This window comes from Phyllostomus discolor, chromosome 5 (genome assembly GCF_004126475.2).
Source record: "Phyllostomus discolor isolate MPI-MPIP mPhyDis1 chromosome 5, mPhyDis1.pri.v3, whole genome shotgun sequence".
Classification (NCBI taxonomy): domain Eukaryota; kingdom Metazoa; phylum Chordata; class Mammalia; order Chiroptera; family Phyllostomidae; genus Phyllostomus; species Phyllostomus discolor.
Genome location: NC_040907.2, coordinates 154,094,533 through 154,111,036, shown reverse-complemented (window position 1 = coordinate 154,111,036; position 16,504 = coordinate 154,094,533). Strand labels below are relative to the sequence as shown.

Here is a 16,504-nt window from a genome sequence, read left to right as displayed (position 1 = left end):
CCAGAATTTTGCTAAAGGCCTGGGAATATATTGGTGAGCAAACTAAATTTGATTCTTGCTCTTATGGAACATTTAGTTCCAATTTGAGGAAAGCTGGAAGTTTGGTTAGAAATTATATTCCCTTTCTCCACCAAGTTCTACCTCCAGACTCCTTTCCCTTCCCTTAGACCTTATTTCTTGAAACCCTCTTCATAGTCCTGGAGGGATGGCTCTCTCTGAGTAACGTGGGCAGTTCCAGCCATTTCTTTTAAAAAAAAAATTGTCAAGGGTGTTAAAAATAAGGAAAGCATCCTTCTCCTCTACCAATCTACCCGCAACCTGTGATTCCAAGGAGTTCTTTGTTCAGCAGCCAAAAGTTGGCACCACCTGCCAGATGCAGACCTTTTGATCTAATGACACCATGCATATGACCAGAAATTGAACTATTCTTCTCTCCAGGCAGGGTTGGTCCTCCCTGCTGCACACGTGGCTTCCGCTGCCAGTCTCACCCACGTCTCTGCTGCCTCTTGTGGCACTGCACCACAGAGGCTTCTCCAGCAGCTAGCTTCTTAAACTCTCTCTGCTCTGAGCTGCTTTTCCTCTTGCCGCCAGCATTGCTAATATATGCAAGCTCTAGGAAAGTTATCTTGGTAAGTGAAACTCCCTGTGATCTGTGAGTTCTAATGGAATTGGTTGCTGGGGAAGGCAGCTTTCTCAAGAACTGTTGGAGGCAGAGACCTTAATATTAATCTTTTTGTTTTAAATTTTATTCATATTATAATTCACCCATTTAACATGTACAATCATTGTTTTATTTTATAGTCATAACCCTGGGTTAGACAACGACTCTTAGATAAGACACCAAAGGCACAAAGTGACAAAGCAAAAGTAGGTCAAGTTAAAAAATTTTGTGCTGCAAATGGTACCATCAAGAAAGTGAAAAGAAAACCCACAGAATGGGAGGCAATATTTGCATACCATATATCTGATACAGAACCCCAGTGAGATACCACTTCATACCCACTAGCAGAACAATAATCAAAAAGACAGTAACAAGTGTTGACAAGGACATGGAGAAATTAGAACTCTCATACATTGCTGGTGGGATTGTAAAGTGGTACAGCTATTTTGGAAAGGGATTTGGCAGTTCCTCAAATCTTAATACAAAGAGTTACCACAGACCCAGAAATTCTACTCCTAGGTATATGCCCAAAAGAATGAAAACATTGTCTACACAAAAACTTGTATACAAATATTCATAGCACATTATTCATAATATCCAAAAAGTAGAAACAAGCCAAATGTCCATGAATGGATAACTGAAGAATGTATAAACTGAAGAAAGGATAAACAAAATGTGGTATAGCTATATAGAATATTATGTAGCCACAAAAAGGAACAAAGTACTAATAAATGCTACAACATAGGTGAACCTTGACAATAGTAAGTGAAAGAAGCCACATACTGTATGATTCCATTTATTGGGAAGGTCCAAAATAGGTACTGGGTTGGCCAGAAAGTTCATTTAGTTTTTTCCACATCATGGCTCTAATAGTGCTTAGTCACCTTTAACTTCATTGAAATAATTTTATTGGATTGCATTGTGACAGCTGTCATATCAGCGTGTAATGAGTGCATTAAAAAAACTTGTCAAAATTAGTGAATTTTTGTGTAGCCATTTTAATATTGAAGATGGAAGGAGACATGTAATGTATCTGGTGTGTTATGCTTTATTATTTCAAGAAAGATAAAAATGCGCCCTGGCTGGCATAGCTCAGTGGATTGAGCTTGGGCTGCAAACCAAAGCATCGCAGGTTCAATTCCCAGTCAGGGCACATGCCTGGGTTGCAGGCCATGGCCCCCAGCAACTGCACATTGATGTTTCTCTCTCTCTCTCTTCCTCCCTCCCTTCCCTTTCTAAAAATAAATAAATAAAATATTTTAAAAAAAGAAAGATAAAAAGGCAACTGAAGCGCAAAAAAAAGTTTTTGGAGTGTATGGAGAAAGTTCTGTGACTGATTGAATGAGTGAAAATGGTTTGCGAGGTTTCTTGGTGCTATTGACATCTTGGCCAAATAATTCTTTGCTGTGGGGCTGTCTCATGCATTGGAAGATGTTTAGCAGCATCCCTGGCCTCCACCCACTAGAACCTAATAGGGGGGAGGTAGCTGACATAGTCATAATATCCAAATCAATGAAGTTATTGGTGAAAATGAATAATATGTCTTATTTTATGGAAAAATCTAAATGGACTTTCTGGCCAACCCAATAAATTACTATATAGAGAGAGAAAGAAGATTAGTGGCTGTTTGGGGCTGAGAAGAGGGTCAGAGGAGGAGTGAGGACGGACTGCTAAGGATATAGAGTGCTGTTTGGAGTGTTCTTTCTCTGCTATGTGTGGTATTGCCTGCACTGCTGCCCTCTCAGACGTTGTCTCTGTTCAGTGTATGTGTGTGGTTTTCTTTATGTCACAGGCCACTCAGAAGAAACTCCTGCAAAATGTTTTTTTACTAAAGTCTGTATTTCTCACTTAGTAAAGGTTGAAAGGCCAAGTCCAGTCTGTCTGAGAAGCTGGTTGTCCCTGTCGCTACATTTATGGTACTTGTGATTGGTACTTTGTAGGGTAGGAATCTCAGAATGATCCTCTTCTAGAAAAGAAGGAAACTAATCCATAAAGTAAAGGGTACGAAAAGAGGAAGTCACCTGCATAATGAGAAGCCGACTTTATCTGTTTTACTACTTTGATAAACAAAGACTGATTCTGACCTGTGATCTGCTTTGCCCAAATGCCAGGGTCCCTGTGGGGAGTAGAACATCCATGTATTAGTTTTCTCAGCTGCCATAACAAAATACCATAGGCTAGGCAGCTTAAAAACCAAATTTATTTTCTCATAGTTCTGGATGCTAGAAGTCTTTAAACCACGGTCCAGCAGGGTCAGTTTCTGGTGCAGACTCTTCTTGACTTACAGCCAGCCAGCCACCTTTTGGCTGTCCCTACATGGTGGAGAGAGAGAGATCAAGCAATCTCTCTATTATCTCTTCTTATAAGTACACTAATTATGTTGGGTCAGTGCCCAGCCCTTATGACCTCATTTAACCTTAACTACTTCAATAAAGGCCCTCTCTGCAAGTACAGTCATACTGGAGATTATGGCTTCAACATATGGATACAGGGACTGGGGAACAAATACCATAATTCACCGTGTATGATGCACAAATTTTTACCCAAAATTTTTTAGGGAAAAATAAGGATGTGCATTATACATGGGTAGTATTTGAAATACCTTGTATCTGTTCTTGTGTTTTGTAATTATTTGTTACATAAAATTTCTTGTACCATAATATGTTCAAAAACAAATGCAAAAAAATATTTTATAATATAAACACTACGTATCTAAATATAAATAAATAAATAATTGAATTATAAAATTAAAACAAAAGATTTTCCCCCCTGAAAGTCTGAGCCAAAAATGTGGCAGCACATTATACATGACAAAATACGGTATTCATAACAATTCAATATTAATCTAATGGGGATGCCCTGAGACAGCCTGCCTAGCTTCCTGGCCACACAAGACTCCTCTCTGGTCTCTTCAGCTACCTTTTCTGAACTTTATTTTGTGTCAGGCTAGTCAGGAACAAGGCACTTGGGTCCTGCTTATAGTATTCACCTTTTCTGACCCTGCCCTTTTTTGTAGGGGCAGGGTTTAGATAGAATGGGTAGGAGGGACTTAAACTCACATTCTGCTCATTCATCTTCTGATATTAAAAAAAAATTGCTCTTCCTTGCTGGAACACTCAAATTTTAGACTTCAGCACTGGACAGTTGCTTTTTGTCAGGTTTTGATCAGTAAAAATGGGAGAGCTACTGTCAGAATCTTTCAGGAGAAGAAGCCCCCTCGCCGCCCCTGCACCCAATGTTCAGACGAGATGGTAGTCAATCCTTTTGGAGGTGATACCCATGGGAAGGAAAGCCTGAAAAAAAGAGACTCTTCCCTCATCCTTAAATCTGGTACCTCATCTTTCTTCCACTGAGAACTAGCCAGACACAAGTCCTAGTTTAGGGGCAGTGTGGAATCATAACTTAGGTGAGCCCTAGTAGCCTCCAGATTTCTAGGGAAGGAGAAACTAAGTATGTCAGTCGCTGCAAAGGCATGTGTCACTCAGTGTGGGCTGACTTAATTTGGTTTCAGTGTTTTGGCATCTTGTTGCAATCTTAGAATACATTTCTATTTCAACAGTAAAAAGCACCCAAGCCTTCTCTCAAATTCCTTGCAATAGAGCCTGAAGGGAGACAGCTCATGTCAGTCTGTTTTTCTGACCTCCTAGGCCTAGTGCCCTGCACCTGGCATCTCCAGCAAGGAAAGTAAAGCAGAGACGTGTACTCTGTGCCCTTTGTGGGGGCTGAGTTAGAGATTACCAACTGGGTTTAGACTGTTCCACAACTCTCAGGTTTCTGAACAGTCCCTCAGCTTGCATGGTGGAAGACCTTAACCTCTGCTGAGACCTGAAGCTCTGAGATGAGAGTGTTATAGAGCAGGTTGGAGGGTGATTTTTATCTTCATTCCAAATATATATTCTCCAACCCCCCTAAAAAGATATAAATTCCCAGAGTGGCAAATCTGTCATACGCTCCACCAAACAATATTAGTGTATGAGCTCTGCAGCATAAAGCATAGGGCTCCTGACCCGTTTCTGTCGTATTTAATTTATTCATTCATTGAATATTTATTGAGCACCAGCTGTGTGCCAGGCATTATGCTAGGTGTTTGACGTTGCTTTATTATATAAATGTTGCAAGAATCCTCTAAGATTTAGTCACTCTTTAAACAAACATTTATTGTACGCCTACAATGTACTATTCCTAGTTACTGTGCTAAGTGCTAAGTATTATTATTCCCACTTTTTTCCCCCTCTGATGAGACATATAGCTTCCCCCAAATCATTCAGAATAATAAGTGGTCAAAATAGGATTCCAAATTATGTTTTTGTGAAGTTTCTAGTTTATACTTTTATTACCTGTATTAGATTAAATGACACTATAATTCTTCACAATCAGTAAGTTATGGTAAAAGAAAACATTGATATCTATTTTGCTGCCACACACATTTTAGTAAACTTTTTATTTTGGAATAATTTTAGAATTACAGAAAAAAAAGCAAAATATGTCTCTCAACCTAATTATCCCCTTCTTACATTACCCATGCTACATTCATCAACACTAAGAAACTGGCATTGAGCCCTGACTAGCATAGCTCAGTGGACTGAGCGCCGGCCTGTGAGCTGAAGGAACCTGGCACTGATGCATTACTATTAACTAAACTCCCTATTTTATGTTTCATTTCACCATTTATCCATTGATGTCTTCCTTCTACTCCAGGACACAGTTCAGGGTCATGGTTTAGGAAGCACACAAAAGAAGTGAGGTGCCCTTTCCATCAGAGCGCACCAGGGAGGGTTACCCGACAGCATGTGACCCGACGTCACTGGGGACATTTGCCTTCCTCACTTGGTTAAGGTGGTGTTCTTCAGGTGTTTTTGCTTTTACTGTAAAGTTACTCTTTTTCCCTTTTGCTCCTCTATTCTTTGGAAATAAGTTACTAATCTAGGCTACCCTCAGTGGGAATGGGAACTAAACTCCACCTCCTAACGAGGAAAGTATCTACACATATTTGAAATTGTTCTGTTAAAAAAATTTCTCTCAGCCCTGGCTGGCATAGCTCAGTGGATTGAGCCTGGGCTGGGAACCAAAGTGTCCCAGGTTCGATTCCCAGCCAGGGTACATTCCTGGGTTGCAGGCCATAACCCCCAGCAACCGCACATTGATGTTTCTCTCTCTCTCTCTCCCTCTCTCTCTCTCTCTCTCTCTCTCTCTCTCTCCCCCCCTCTCCCTTCCTTCCCTCCCTAAAAATAAAATAAATAAATAAAATCTTAAAAAAATTTTTCTCTCCATTTATTTAATCATTTTTATATCGATATGGACTCATACTAAAACTCTGATCTGAAACCTGTGTTTTTTCTTCTATACTAGACAAGAAATGACAAGGACCTATACCAAGGCATTGGTTTCAAAGAAATTTATTTGCTTCAGATTTCAGAGATTTTTAAGAGGTTGATTTGATAGGACTTGGTGATCCTTGAATGTGAGGAAGTGAAGGATGGTGTTTGAAAATGGCACTCAGATTTTGGTTTCAATGGCTGGAAACAAAATTTTGATTTGAAAGATTGCCTAACGTGTGAGGATTAATTCTAGACTTCGATAAACTCAGCTTCTTCGGAGAACATATTTAGCGTACACTGGGTTCCGCTTTACTGGACGCCGTTCTCCCAAGTCACAGCGCAGGGAACTACTAGTACTCATTCTGACCGGAACACCGGGGGCCCCCTAGTGGACGGCTCCTGGTTCCAGTTTCTTGTCTGAAGGGTGCTTGGTTTTGCTTTTTGTTTGGTTGTGAGGTTTTCTCTAGCTTATTTGCACAGCAGAGATGCTTAATTCTATCGTCTTGAATAAATTATTAAACCCTTCCCACTTCAGAGTTATCAGTTCACCCCTACATGATCTCATGTTCCCTAAGAGATCAGCTCACCTCTGACAATCACTCCCATGCTCTAAACCAGAGTACGCAATACTTCAACTCGTTTATCCTTTTCTTACATCTGGTGCTATCTTAATGTTAATTCTTTGTTTCAGAGCCATCATCAACCACTTTAACCCCAAAATCGAGTCCTATGCTGCTGTGAATCACATATCCCAATTGTCGGAGGAACAGGTAAGCCATTACTCTCCCCAGAGTGACCCTCCCCAGTGGCTAGAGTCAAGTAAGTTGCCCTCTGTGTGATCGCAGAGGGACTCTGTGGCGGGGCTGCTAGCAGGAGGGGCAAAAGCCAGGCTGCTAAGAGGAATTAGTAAGGGCTTTATTGATAGTACTTTAAATAGTAATGGCTTCCGTTTTTGTGCCGAATGAGAGGTTTGTTTAATTATACAGAAGATATGTAGGTGAAAATTGGGAGAATTCTTATTTTAGAGTGGGTGATAAAGCATTTCTGTTTTTTAATTTTAGGCAGAGAGTCATTTCGATTTTGGAAAGTAAGAAATGAAAACTTAGAAATGGATGAAACTGCCAATTAAAAAACCCCAGAGTTCAGCTTAATTTGATGCTGCTTGCTTGTTAAAACATGAGCCCTTGTTGGGTCAGATTTTCTTGAGTAACTGGCTTCTGTTTGCCTTGAGAAATTATTTCAGAGCAGGTGTTTCTATGTTGTGGACTGACTTGGAGATGCAGATAGTATTGTGTGTGTGTTTTTCCTGAGTCTGGCCTGATTTCCCCATCTCCCAAAGTGCCTGCACTCAGCTCTGTGTTATATAAAAGTAGAGATGGGACTTTAGTGCATGGCATGGGCTTGAACTTGATGTTTCAGAATGAGACTCTTGAGTCCTATTTTTAAAAGCATAAAATGAGGCATCCTATTCACACAATCTCCTTTCTTTCCACTTTATTCTTTTTTAAAAAAAATCCTCACCCAAGGATATGTTTATTGTTTGTTTTGTTTTAGAGAGAGGGAGGGTCAGGGGGGATAGGGAGAAAGAGAAACATCAATGTGAGAGAGAAACGTTAATCAGTTGCTGCCTGAGTACACCCGGACCGGGGATCAAACCCACAACCTAGGTATATGCCCTGACTGGGATTGAACCCACAACGTTTTGGTGTACGGAACAATGCTCCCACCATCTGAGCCAGCCAGCCAGGGCCCTTCGCACTTTATCCTTAAATTGGAAGGCCAGGGTATTCATGAGGTGAGAGTCCAGGTATATAGGCTCCAAGCTAATTTTTAAAAGCCCACATATGCTGTGTGCTGCCTTTTTTGCCAGTGCATCAGTATAACCCTCCTATGAGCCTCTTGCCAGCAGGGCCAGCCAACTATAGTGCAACGTGTGTTCCAGTGTTCCCAAAAGCTGTTCTGCTCTCCCAGTGAGGCACCAAGCAAGCCCTTTTCCCAACAGACAAGCTTCTCAGTATTCCCACCAGTGGCTCTCTCCTCAGCCAGATGGATAGCATTCTATTAGTATATCAGTTGTTCCTTTGACATAATTGTTCTCTTTTGTGAGGCCACCTGTGAGAATCCATTCGCTTATTTAAACTGCCTTTATAAATGGCTTCATTTTCTTTTTTTCTGTTCTGCCCATGGAGCAGCCCTGAATCCTCTTCTATGATACCACTGCTCTCTGTGAGGTGCTTCGAAATGCTACCTTTTTCCTGATGGACCAGTTCAGATTGATTTTGCTATACCATTTTTATACAAAAGGATTCAGCATCTTCTAGGTTGTTCAGTGAGAAAAAGGGTGACTTTCCTACCACAGTGAGCTCTGGTTAGTCTAAATAAAAGCTTTATTTATTTATTTTTTTAAGGTACATTTTCCCTGTCAGCCACGTGCAGTATTCATCCCCTAGCAGCTTGGGAAAGTCAGGCTGAAATCTCTCTACAGCAGCCACAGACCAATAATAAAAATTCGTTCTGGCGCATGAGGCAGTCTGGAAGAGAGCGATTAGCAAGCACATGTCCTCACCCTCCTCCACCTTCTTTCAAAGTTAAATGAAGTGATGAAAGTGTCTCTCAGAGTCCACAAACCAGAGATGAGGCCATTTCTACAGAGAGGGAGAGTAGACCGTGCTCTGTGAGAATGGGGAAGGGGTAACAGCTCTCAAAGATTGATTTAGTCAATACATTATTACAGGCCTGCTGCATATAAGGTACGGTGCTGGGTAGTGGGGATCAGTGGTGATGAGCAATCTAAGTGTGGTGCTTGTTCTCATGGAGTTTTTGTATACTCGTTCCCTCTCAACAATCCTTTGCACTTGGGGAGTGGGGGAAGGGTGGTGATACTATTCTGGGACCCTTTGCAAAACTGCTCTCAAAATAGTTGTTGCTGACTTTGAAGGGCGCTGCATGACAGCTTAGGGTACACTTGATTTTATTCTCAGCACTGTCAGATTGGAAGTATTTGACTGCCTCGTTAATCTCCAACATGTGTTCGAGCACTTCTCTCCCTTCATTTACGAACATCAATGCTAATATCACTTAGTGTTAAGTGTGTTCACAGCTTCCCAAAGAGCTGGCTTTGAGATGCAGCAGGGCCCTGCAGTTGTTAGTGGCAAACTTAAGTAGAAAGAAAAAATTAGAAATTTAATCCCCACGTAGATGCTAATGGACTCCTAAAATAAAACCTAAATACCATGAATAGGCATTAACTGGAATTTATAGCACCTAGTAAATAGTGACGAGGGAGGGTTCTTTACTAGATCTGCCTGCCCAGCCTGACATTTTTTCTAGCAAGGGATTTGTTGAGTTTTTGAGTTCTGACAACCCCTAGACACATTCCATCCTCCGTGTGAGGCATTTACAAGGTGATGCTTGTAAATCCATTATTGCTTATTAAACCAAGTCCATTCTCTCACATGGGTTTTTCTTTTTCAGCTGTCCAGAAGATAGATGACATTTTCCTGTTACTTCTCATTGGCTTCAGGGAGGGCAGAGCTTTTTAATCAGTTAATACCCTGAGCATGACTGAATGGTTTTGCATTTTCTAATGTAACAAACTGCATGCATTTTTAAAAGATTTTATACATTTATTTTTAGAGAAAGGGGAAGGGAAGAGGGGAGGGAGAGAAACAGATTGGTCGCCTTTCTCACAACCACAGCCCAGGCATGTGCCCTGACTGGGAATCAAACCTGCCACCCTTCAGTTTGTGGGCGATGCTGAGCCACTGAGCCACACCAGCCAGGGCTGCATGCATTTTTATATTGTATACACAGGTGTCATTTGTCTGAGGTTGATTGTGAAACTTGTTCATTTTGACTCCTTTTTTATGTGATAAAATACATGTAAATTTACCATTTTGAACATTTTTATTGTACAGTTCAGTGGCATTAAGTACACTCACATTTTGTGCAACCATCACCACTGTCCATCTCCAGAACTTTTTCATTTTTCCAATTCAAAATCCTATACCCATTAAACATTAACTACCCACTTCTCCTCCCCCCAGCCCCTAGTAACTGCTGTTGTACTTTCTGTCTCTATGTAGTTGACCATGCCAGGTGGCCCATATAAGTGGAATCATGCAATATTTCTCTTTTTGTATCTGGTTTGTTTCACTTAGTGTAATGTCTTCAAGGTTCAACTATGTTGAAGCATGTACCAGAATTACATCCTCTTCAAGACTGAATAATATTGCATTGTGTGTGACACACATATCACATTTTTTTATTTATGCCATTACAGTTGTCCCTACTTTTTCTCCCTTTGCCCACCTCCACCCAACCCCACCTCCACCCCTCCCCCTCAGTCAATCCCCATATCATTGTCCATGTCCATGGGTCATGCAGAAATGTTCTTTGGCTAATCCCTTCACCAGCTTTCATCCAGTCCTCACTACCTGCCTCCCGGCAGCTGTCAGTCTGTGCATTGCATTTATACTTCTGTTTTTATTTTATTTGTTAGTGTATTGTGTTCATTAGACTCCACATATAAGTGAGATCATGTGGTATTTGTCTTCCGCTGACTGGCTTATTTCACTTAGCATAATAACCTCCAGTCCATCCATACTGTCACAAAAGGTAAGAGTTTCCCTTTTTTATTGCTGCATAGTACTCCATTGTGTAATGTACCACAGCTTTTTAATCCACTCATCTACTGATGGACACTTAGGCTGTTTCCAGATTTGGTTATTGTAAATAGTGCTGCTATGAACATAGGGGTGCATGTATTTTCTTGTAATGGTGTTTCAGGATTCTTAGGATATATCCCTAGAAGTAGAATTACTGGGTCAAAGTGGAGTTCCATTTTTTATTTTTTTAGGAAACTCCATACTGCTATCCACAGTGGTTGTACCAGTTTGCATTACCACCAGCACTACACAAGGGTTCCCTTTTTTCCACATCCTCGCCAGCACTTGTTGTACGTTGACTTATTGATGGTGGCCATTCTGACAGGTGTGAGGTGATATCTCACTGTGGTTTTAATTTGCATCTCTCTGATGATTAGTGATGTTGGACAGTTTTTCATATGTCTATGGGCCATCTGTATGTCCTCTTTGGAGAAGTGTGTATTCAAGTCCTTTAACCGTTTTTTAATTGGATTGTTTGTCTTCCTAGTCTTGAGTTGTATTAGTTTTTTGTATATTTTGGAGATTAAACCCTTATCAGATGTGTCATTGGCGAATATGTTTTCCCGTACAGCAGGTTTCCTTTTCACCCTGCTGGTGGCTTCTTTAGCTGTGCAGAAGCTTTTAAATTTGCTCTGGTATCAATTGTTTTTTTCTCCTTTGTTTCCCTTCCCTAGTAGATATATCTGCAAAAATATTGCTACATGAGATATCTGAGATTTTACTGCCTATGTTTTCTTCCAGGTTTTTTATGGTTTCATGGCTTACATTTAAATCTTTTTTTCTCTTTTTAGTATATTGTGTGTGGTGTAAGCTGGTGGTCTAGTTCATTCTTTTCACATGTACCAGTCTAGTTTTCCCAATGCCATTTATTGAAGAGACTATCTTTGTATATACCACATTTTGTTCATTCCTTCGTCCATCAGTGGACATTTACGTTGTTTTCACCTTTTGTCTATTGTGAAGACATCAATGTACTAGTAGGTGTTTGAGTCCCTGCTTTCAGTTGTTTTGTATATATATTCAGGAATGAATTGCTGGATCAAATTGTAATTCTTTTTTTTTTTTATTTCAATCATGAATTGTAATTCTGTGTTTAAGTTTTTGAGAAACTACCATACTGTTTCCCACAGTGGTTGTACCATTTTATATCCCAGTTTTTCTACATTCTTGCCAGCACTTTTTTAATGTTTTTTTTTATATATATAGCCATCCTAATGGATGTGAAGTGGTATCTCATTGTGGTTTTGATTCACATTTCCCTAATTATTATTGAAGTTGAGTGTCTCTTCATGTGCTCATTGGCCATTTGTCTATCTTCTTTGGTGAAATGTCTATTCAAGCCCTTTGGCTATTTTTAACTTGGGTTGTTTGTTTTTTTTGTTACTGAGTTTTAGGAGTTGTTTATATATTCTGGATATTAATTCCTCTAGATTTGCAAATATTTTCTGCCATTCCATGGGTTGCCTTTTTACTGCATTGACAGTGTCCGTTGATGCACAAAACTTTTAAATTTTTATGAAGTTCTACTTATCTATTTATTCTTTTGTTGCCTGTCCTTTTGGTGACATGCCTGAGAAATCAGTGCCAAATGCAGTGTCATGAAATTTTTCTCCTATGTTCTCATCTAAGAGTTTTATAGTTTTAGCTCTTACATTTAGGTCTTTGATCCATTTTAATATTTGTATGTGTTGTTTGGTAAGAGTATTTGACTTCTTTTTGTATTTTACATATCTTTATGAATAAAGATTATGGAAAAGATACAGCTCGTTTTTCTAAGTACTGTGAAACTACTCTCAGTTTATTCTCTGCTGGGTTTACTTGTCTCTAGCACATCTTGTAAAAATTGCCCTTTGGGCCCCTTACCCCCACTTAGTTGAGACTTAGCTCCTTTCGCTCCCCAGTGTGGCTTGTGGGTAAGCACCTGACCCTAGCTGGAGAACCATTTGGTTTGCTTCTCCCCTCACCAGTGGCCTGCACCCCTGATTTCCATCCTCCTAGGAGGATAACTGAGTCTAGGTTTCCTAGATACCTGTGATTTCCATCCTCCTAGGAGGACAACTGAGTCTAGGTTTCCTGATACCTGTGTTTCCTAGATAAATCCCAGTGACCCTTTTGTCTGTACTAAATACATGTAGATGAAAAGTAAAAGAAACTCTTGACTCCAGGCTGCGTGTTCAGTTTGGATGCTCTGAGCACACCTGTCTTGATGATGCGGTGCTCCCTTCATAGAACCAGGCTGATGTGAAAGAGCTCCTCCCTATCCTGGCCTACCCTCAGCACGTACATACTCCTCCCGCTTCTTTATTCTTGCTGGTCAAATTAGGAAAACTAGTTTATTATTATTGGCCGGATCATGTTAGGAATGGGTCCAAACTCAAGCAGTCTGTCAGGAAATCTTACAGAATAATATTAGCTCATGGTTTCTTAACCTAAGGTCCAAGAATAAGCTTTAGACAATTATTATCCACTCTGAAATTATGTGTAAAATTATATATATGCCCTTTTTTTCTTGATGAGGGTCCATCTTTTTAAAAATTTTCAACCAGTCTTTGACACTTCAAGCTGCCTTGAATAATATCTCACACTTTCCTTGCCCCAAAGCCCTCAGGCCTTTGAAAATATCCATTAAGGATCTTGAGCTCCTTTTAGGCTATTCACTATTTGCTTTGGTTTACAAACGCCATGACATACTGATTTATATCACCTCTAGTTTTCTTATAGGCAAGAGAGGGCTTCATAGCAGAACTTTACAGAAGATTCTCTGGAGCCCTGAATATCTAGAGTACATAGTAGCGATTTAGGATTTAAGTCAAAACCTCTGAGCACCTGATTCCTTAAGCTTTCCATCACATTCATGACCAGTTTTGTTCCTTTGAAATATCCCATTAGAAAGCAAGTAAATGGCTGGCCCACGCCTGCTTTCTTCGGCCTTCGTTCGGGACCAGTATTTCAGCTTTTAGTGCCTGCTGTGCGCTTCAGATCGTGCCAGCCATTTAAGGAACACGGAAGTGTGATAAAGGCCCTTTGTCCTCAGAGGATAGAGTAAGTGCCCGAGAGGGCAGAAGGCAACTTATCATCAGCAGCTAAGCAGTCCTAGCAGTGGGACCTGTGAGTTCCTGGTGGAGAAAGACCTCTGCAGGTTGTGGCGGTGCGGAAAGAGGAGAGAAGACTTGAGTTGGGACTTGACAGAGAAGGGATGGGTGTTGGATACATAGAGAGGCATAGATTATAAAATGTACTGCAAGTCAGGCCCTGAAAAGGACTGGAGAGGAGTCTCAGAGTTTCTGTACATCTCGTCCTCAGATCACAGGTACCTGGAGGCTGGAAGACTTAGAAGTACAATTCAGTCACTTAAGTGATCACAGCTTCCATAACCCCTAATGCATTGACTCTCATCTCTGCCATAATTGCGCTGCCTTTGATTCCGTTCACAAGTATGAGCCAGCCTCAATGCCAGGTGGATTATAAGGCCTAACAGGCAAACCTATCATTTTTTTTTAATTTGTAAAAAACATAACAAAACTTATCTTAACTATTTTCAAGTGTACAGTGTTGTAGTGTTAATATATGCACATTGTTGTGACGTTTATGTCTAGAACTTTCTCATCTCACAAAACTAACGCTCTATTCATTGAACAACACCCTCCCTTTCGCCCCCCCACCCTGCCTCCCACCCGCCTTTGGCCACAACTGGTCTACTTGGTTTCTAAGAGTGAGCAAATCTGCCTTGAAGCTGGTGTTTCCTTCAACCAAACCGCCTGCTAAAAATTTCTCTACGGACACACTTGGGAATTTTCTGGGGTGATCAGAAGGAGGCCTGCTGGGACCCCCATAGGTCAAGGGCCATAGGACACTACACCCAGATTCCTAAATTTTCTACATTAGGAATTTTTTGGAGTTTCACCTTCCGTTATTTCTGTAACTCTCCATTCTCACTAGAGTTGGATTTTGGACTTCAGAGCAGGCCTGTATAATGTATGTTACAAGAGGCATCTTCAAAAATGTTATAACAAAGCAGGGCATCATTCATTTGGGGACTAGGTTATAAAGTAAATTACGGAAACAAAAAAATGCTTCTCATCTAAATGAGTGAAGTGTGCTTTGGAAGCTAAATATTCCATCTGTTAGTAGTCTTTCTAAACCATTTTGATTTTCTCCTGATCCTAAGATAAGAGCCACTACAAATAACTGCTGTGTTTACAAATCCTAATGAAACCTAGCTTTATCTTCTAAGACAGAAGTGGGACATGAATAAGAGGAGAGTCCTAGTTTGTGGGGCAAACATTGTTAGGGGCCCTGGGTAGTACTGCTTGGGAACATCTAGACGAAAGCCCAAAAAGATCTTAAGAGGAATATTCTAAGAGCTTCAAGGCTTATGAAAATGGCACCTGATATTTCAGCTTTAGAATTGTTGGCCCTTCAGTGCTAATAAATGCTTAACAACTGGTAGAGGGGGTGAATGGTGGGAAGGGGGCTGATTTGTAGAGTTGTGTGTGAATGCCCCCACCATGGGTACCAATGTGAAGCAAAGTGGCTCTCGCAGTGCTTGCAAACTAAACACTCAGCTGTCACAGGCCGAGCGTGCATGACCCAGCTCCAGCACACCACTAGTGGTTGGGGAAGACTGCGGGAAGGAGGCTGTAAAGCTGTGAGTTGGGGCTTTCTGAGCTGGAGGTGAGTGTGGTTCACTTTCCCCATGGCAGTCACCTATATAAAGTTCTCCCCCAGGCAATCGAGGCCTCTGAGCAGCCCACTCTGATAGCCCCTGTGATGTTTTCTCATGCTAGAACAGGGCCTTAACTGCGATGCAAGACGGCCTTGGCAGAGACATATGCTGGAGAGCTGAGACTTCAGATTCCCATGGTAGCCATAACTCCATTTCCTATGCTTAGCATTGTATTTGTCTACAATAGCCTATGGTTTTACACGGCTTTCTCAGTAACCCTGAGTGATGGTTGCTGTGGGAACTCTTACTGAGTGCGGGCATGTGACACAAGGCTGGCTGGCTGACCCTGCCTTCCTGGTTGATTTTGCTTAGATTCTGGCATTTCAGTTCACCTGTTGGGCAGAAAAACAGTTTGTTTATTCACTGGATCCACTAAAGCAGGAAAGACACAGAGTCAGAGCCAGAGGGATTCTCATTTTCTTACAAGCCTCTTGCTTAACCTCAGAAATCAACTTTATGTTACATTGGGCATCTTGAGAAGGTACACATAAGAGCTGATTATGTGCCACTTAGGATGGCCATTCTCTTAGTTGGACCAGAAGGTAAGCTGCACTACCAGAAACAGGGAAGAAAGTATCTTGCATTTAAAAAGGATACAAATAGATAAAAGGAAAGGAACAACTAGTAGTTATTGAGCGAGGCACTTTTACTTAGCTTACTGACTTAATTCTTACATCAACTATTTGAAATTGGTGCCATTATCCTCATTTTATAGATAAGGATAGTAAGGAGACCAAGAGTTTGTCCAAGGATACACAGCTATTAATGGTAAATATGTGAACCTAGGTTTGTCTGAAACCAAAGTCCGAGCTTTTTCCATTTCATCAGGCTGAGGGGTGTCTGACAACCTGAGCTTGTGGGTGATCCTGAAGGAAGAGGCCGACCGGGGAAGGGAGGGTGGAGGTAACAGGGCCCATTCCTGGGGGAGTGCTGGTCTGGGAAGGGCCCGTTCAGCTGAGGAAAGAAGGTGCTGACCAGGGGCCTGGAGAGTCTGCCTGCCAGTGAGGCAGGAGTGTCTAAGCAGAGGCTCCTGGCACAGGTGACAGCTTCACATGTGAGGGCAGAGTCTGTGTTCCAGCATGTCAGGAAGGTCACTGATGAGAAAGAAAACTTTCCCACACACCAAAGGAAC

General features: G+C 41.2%; 1 protein-coding gene across 2 annotated transcripts in view; it reads left to right on the top strand.

The window, feature by feature from the left end:
• ARMH3 (armadillo like helical domain containing 3) overlaps positions 1-16,504 on the top strand; it is a 186,528-nt gene that overhangs the window by 143,226 nt on the left and 26,798 nt on the right. Inside the window, exon 24 of one of the 2 annotated variants that reach the window (XM_028511632.1) lies at positions 6,671-6,749. The exons of the other annotated variant lie outside the window; for it this stretch is intronic. Coding sequence (XP_028367433.1) covers positions 6,671-6,749 — 79 coding nt within the window. The remainder of the gene's footprint in view (positions 1-6,670; positions 6,750-16,504) is intronic. 2 annotated transcript variants of the gene reach the window in all.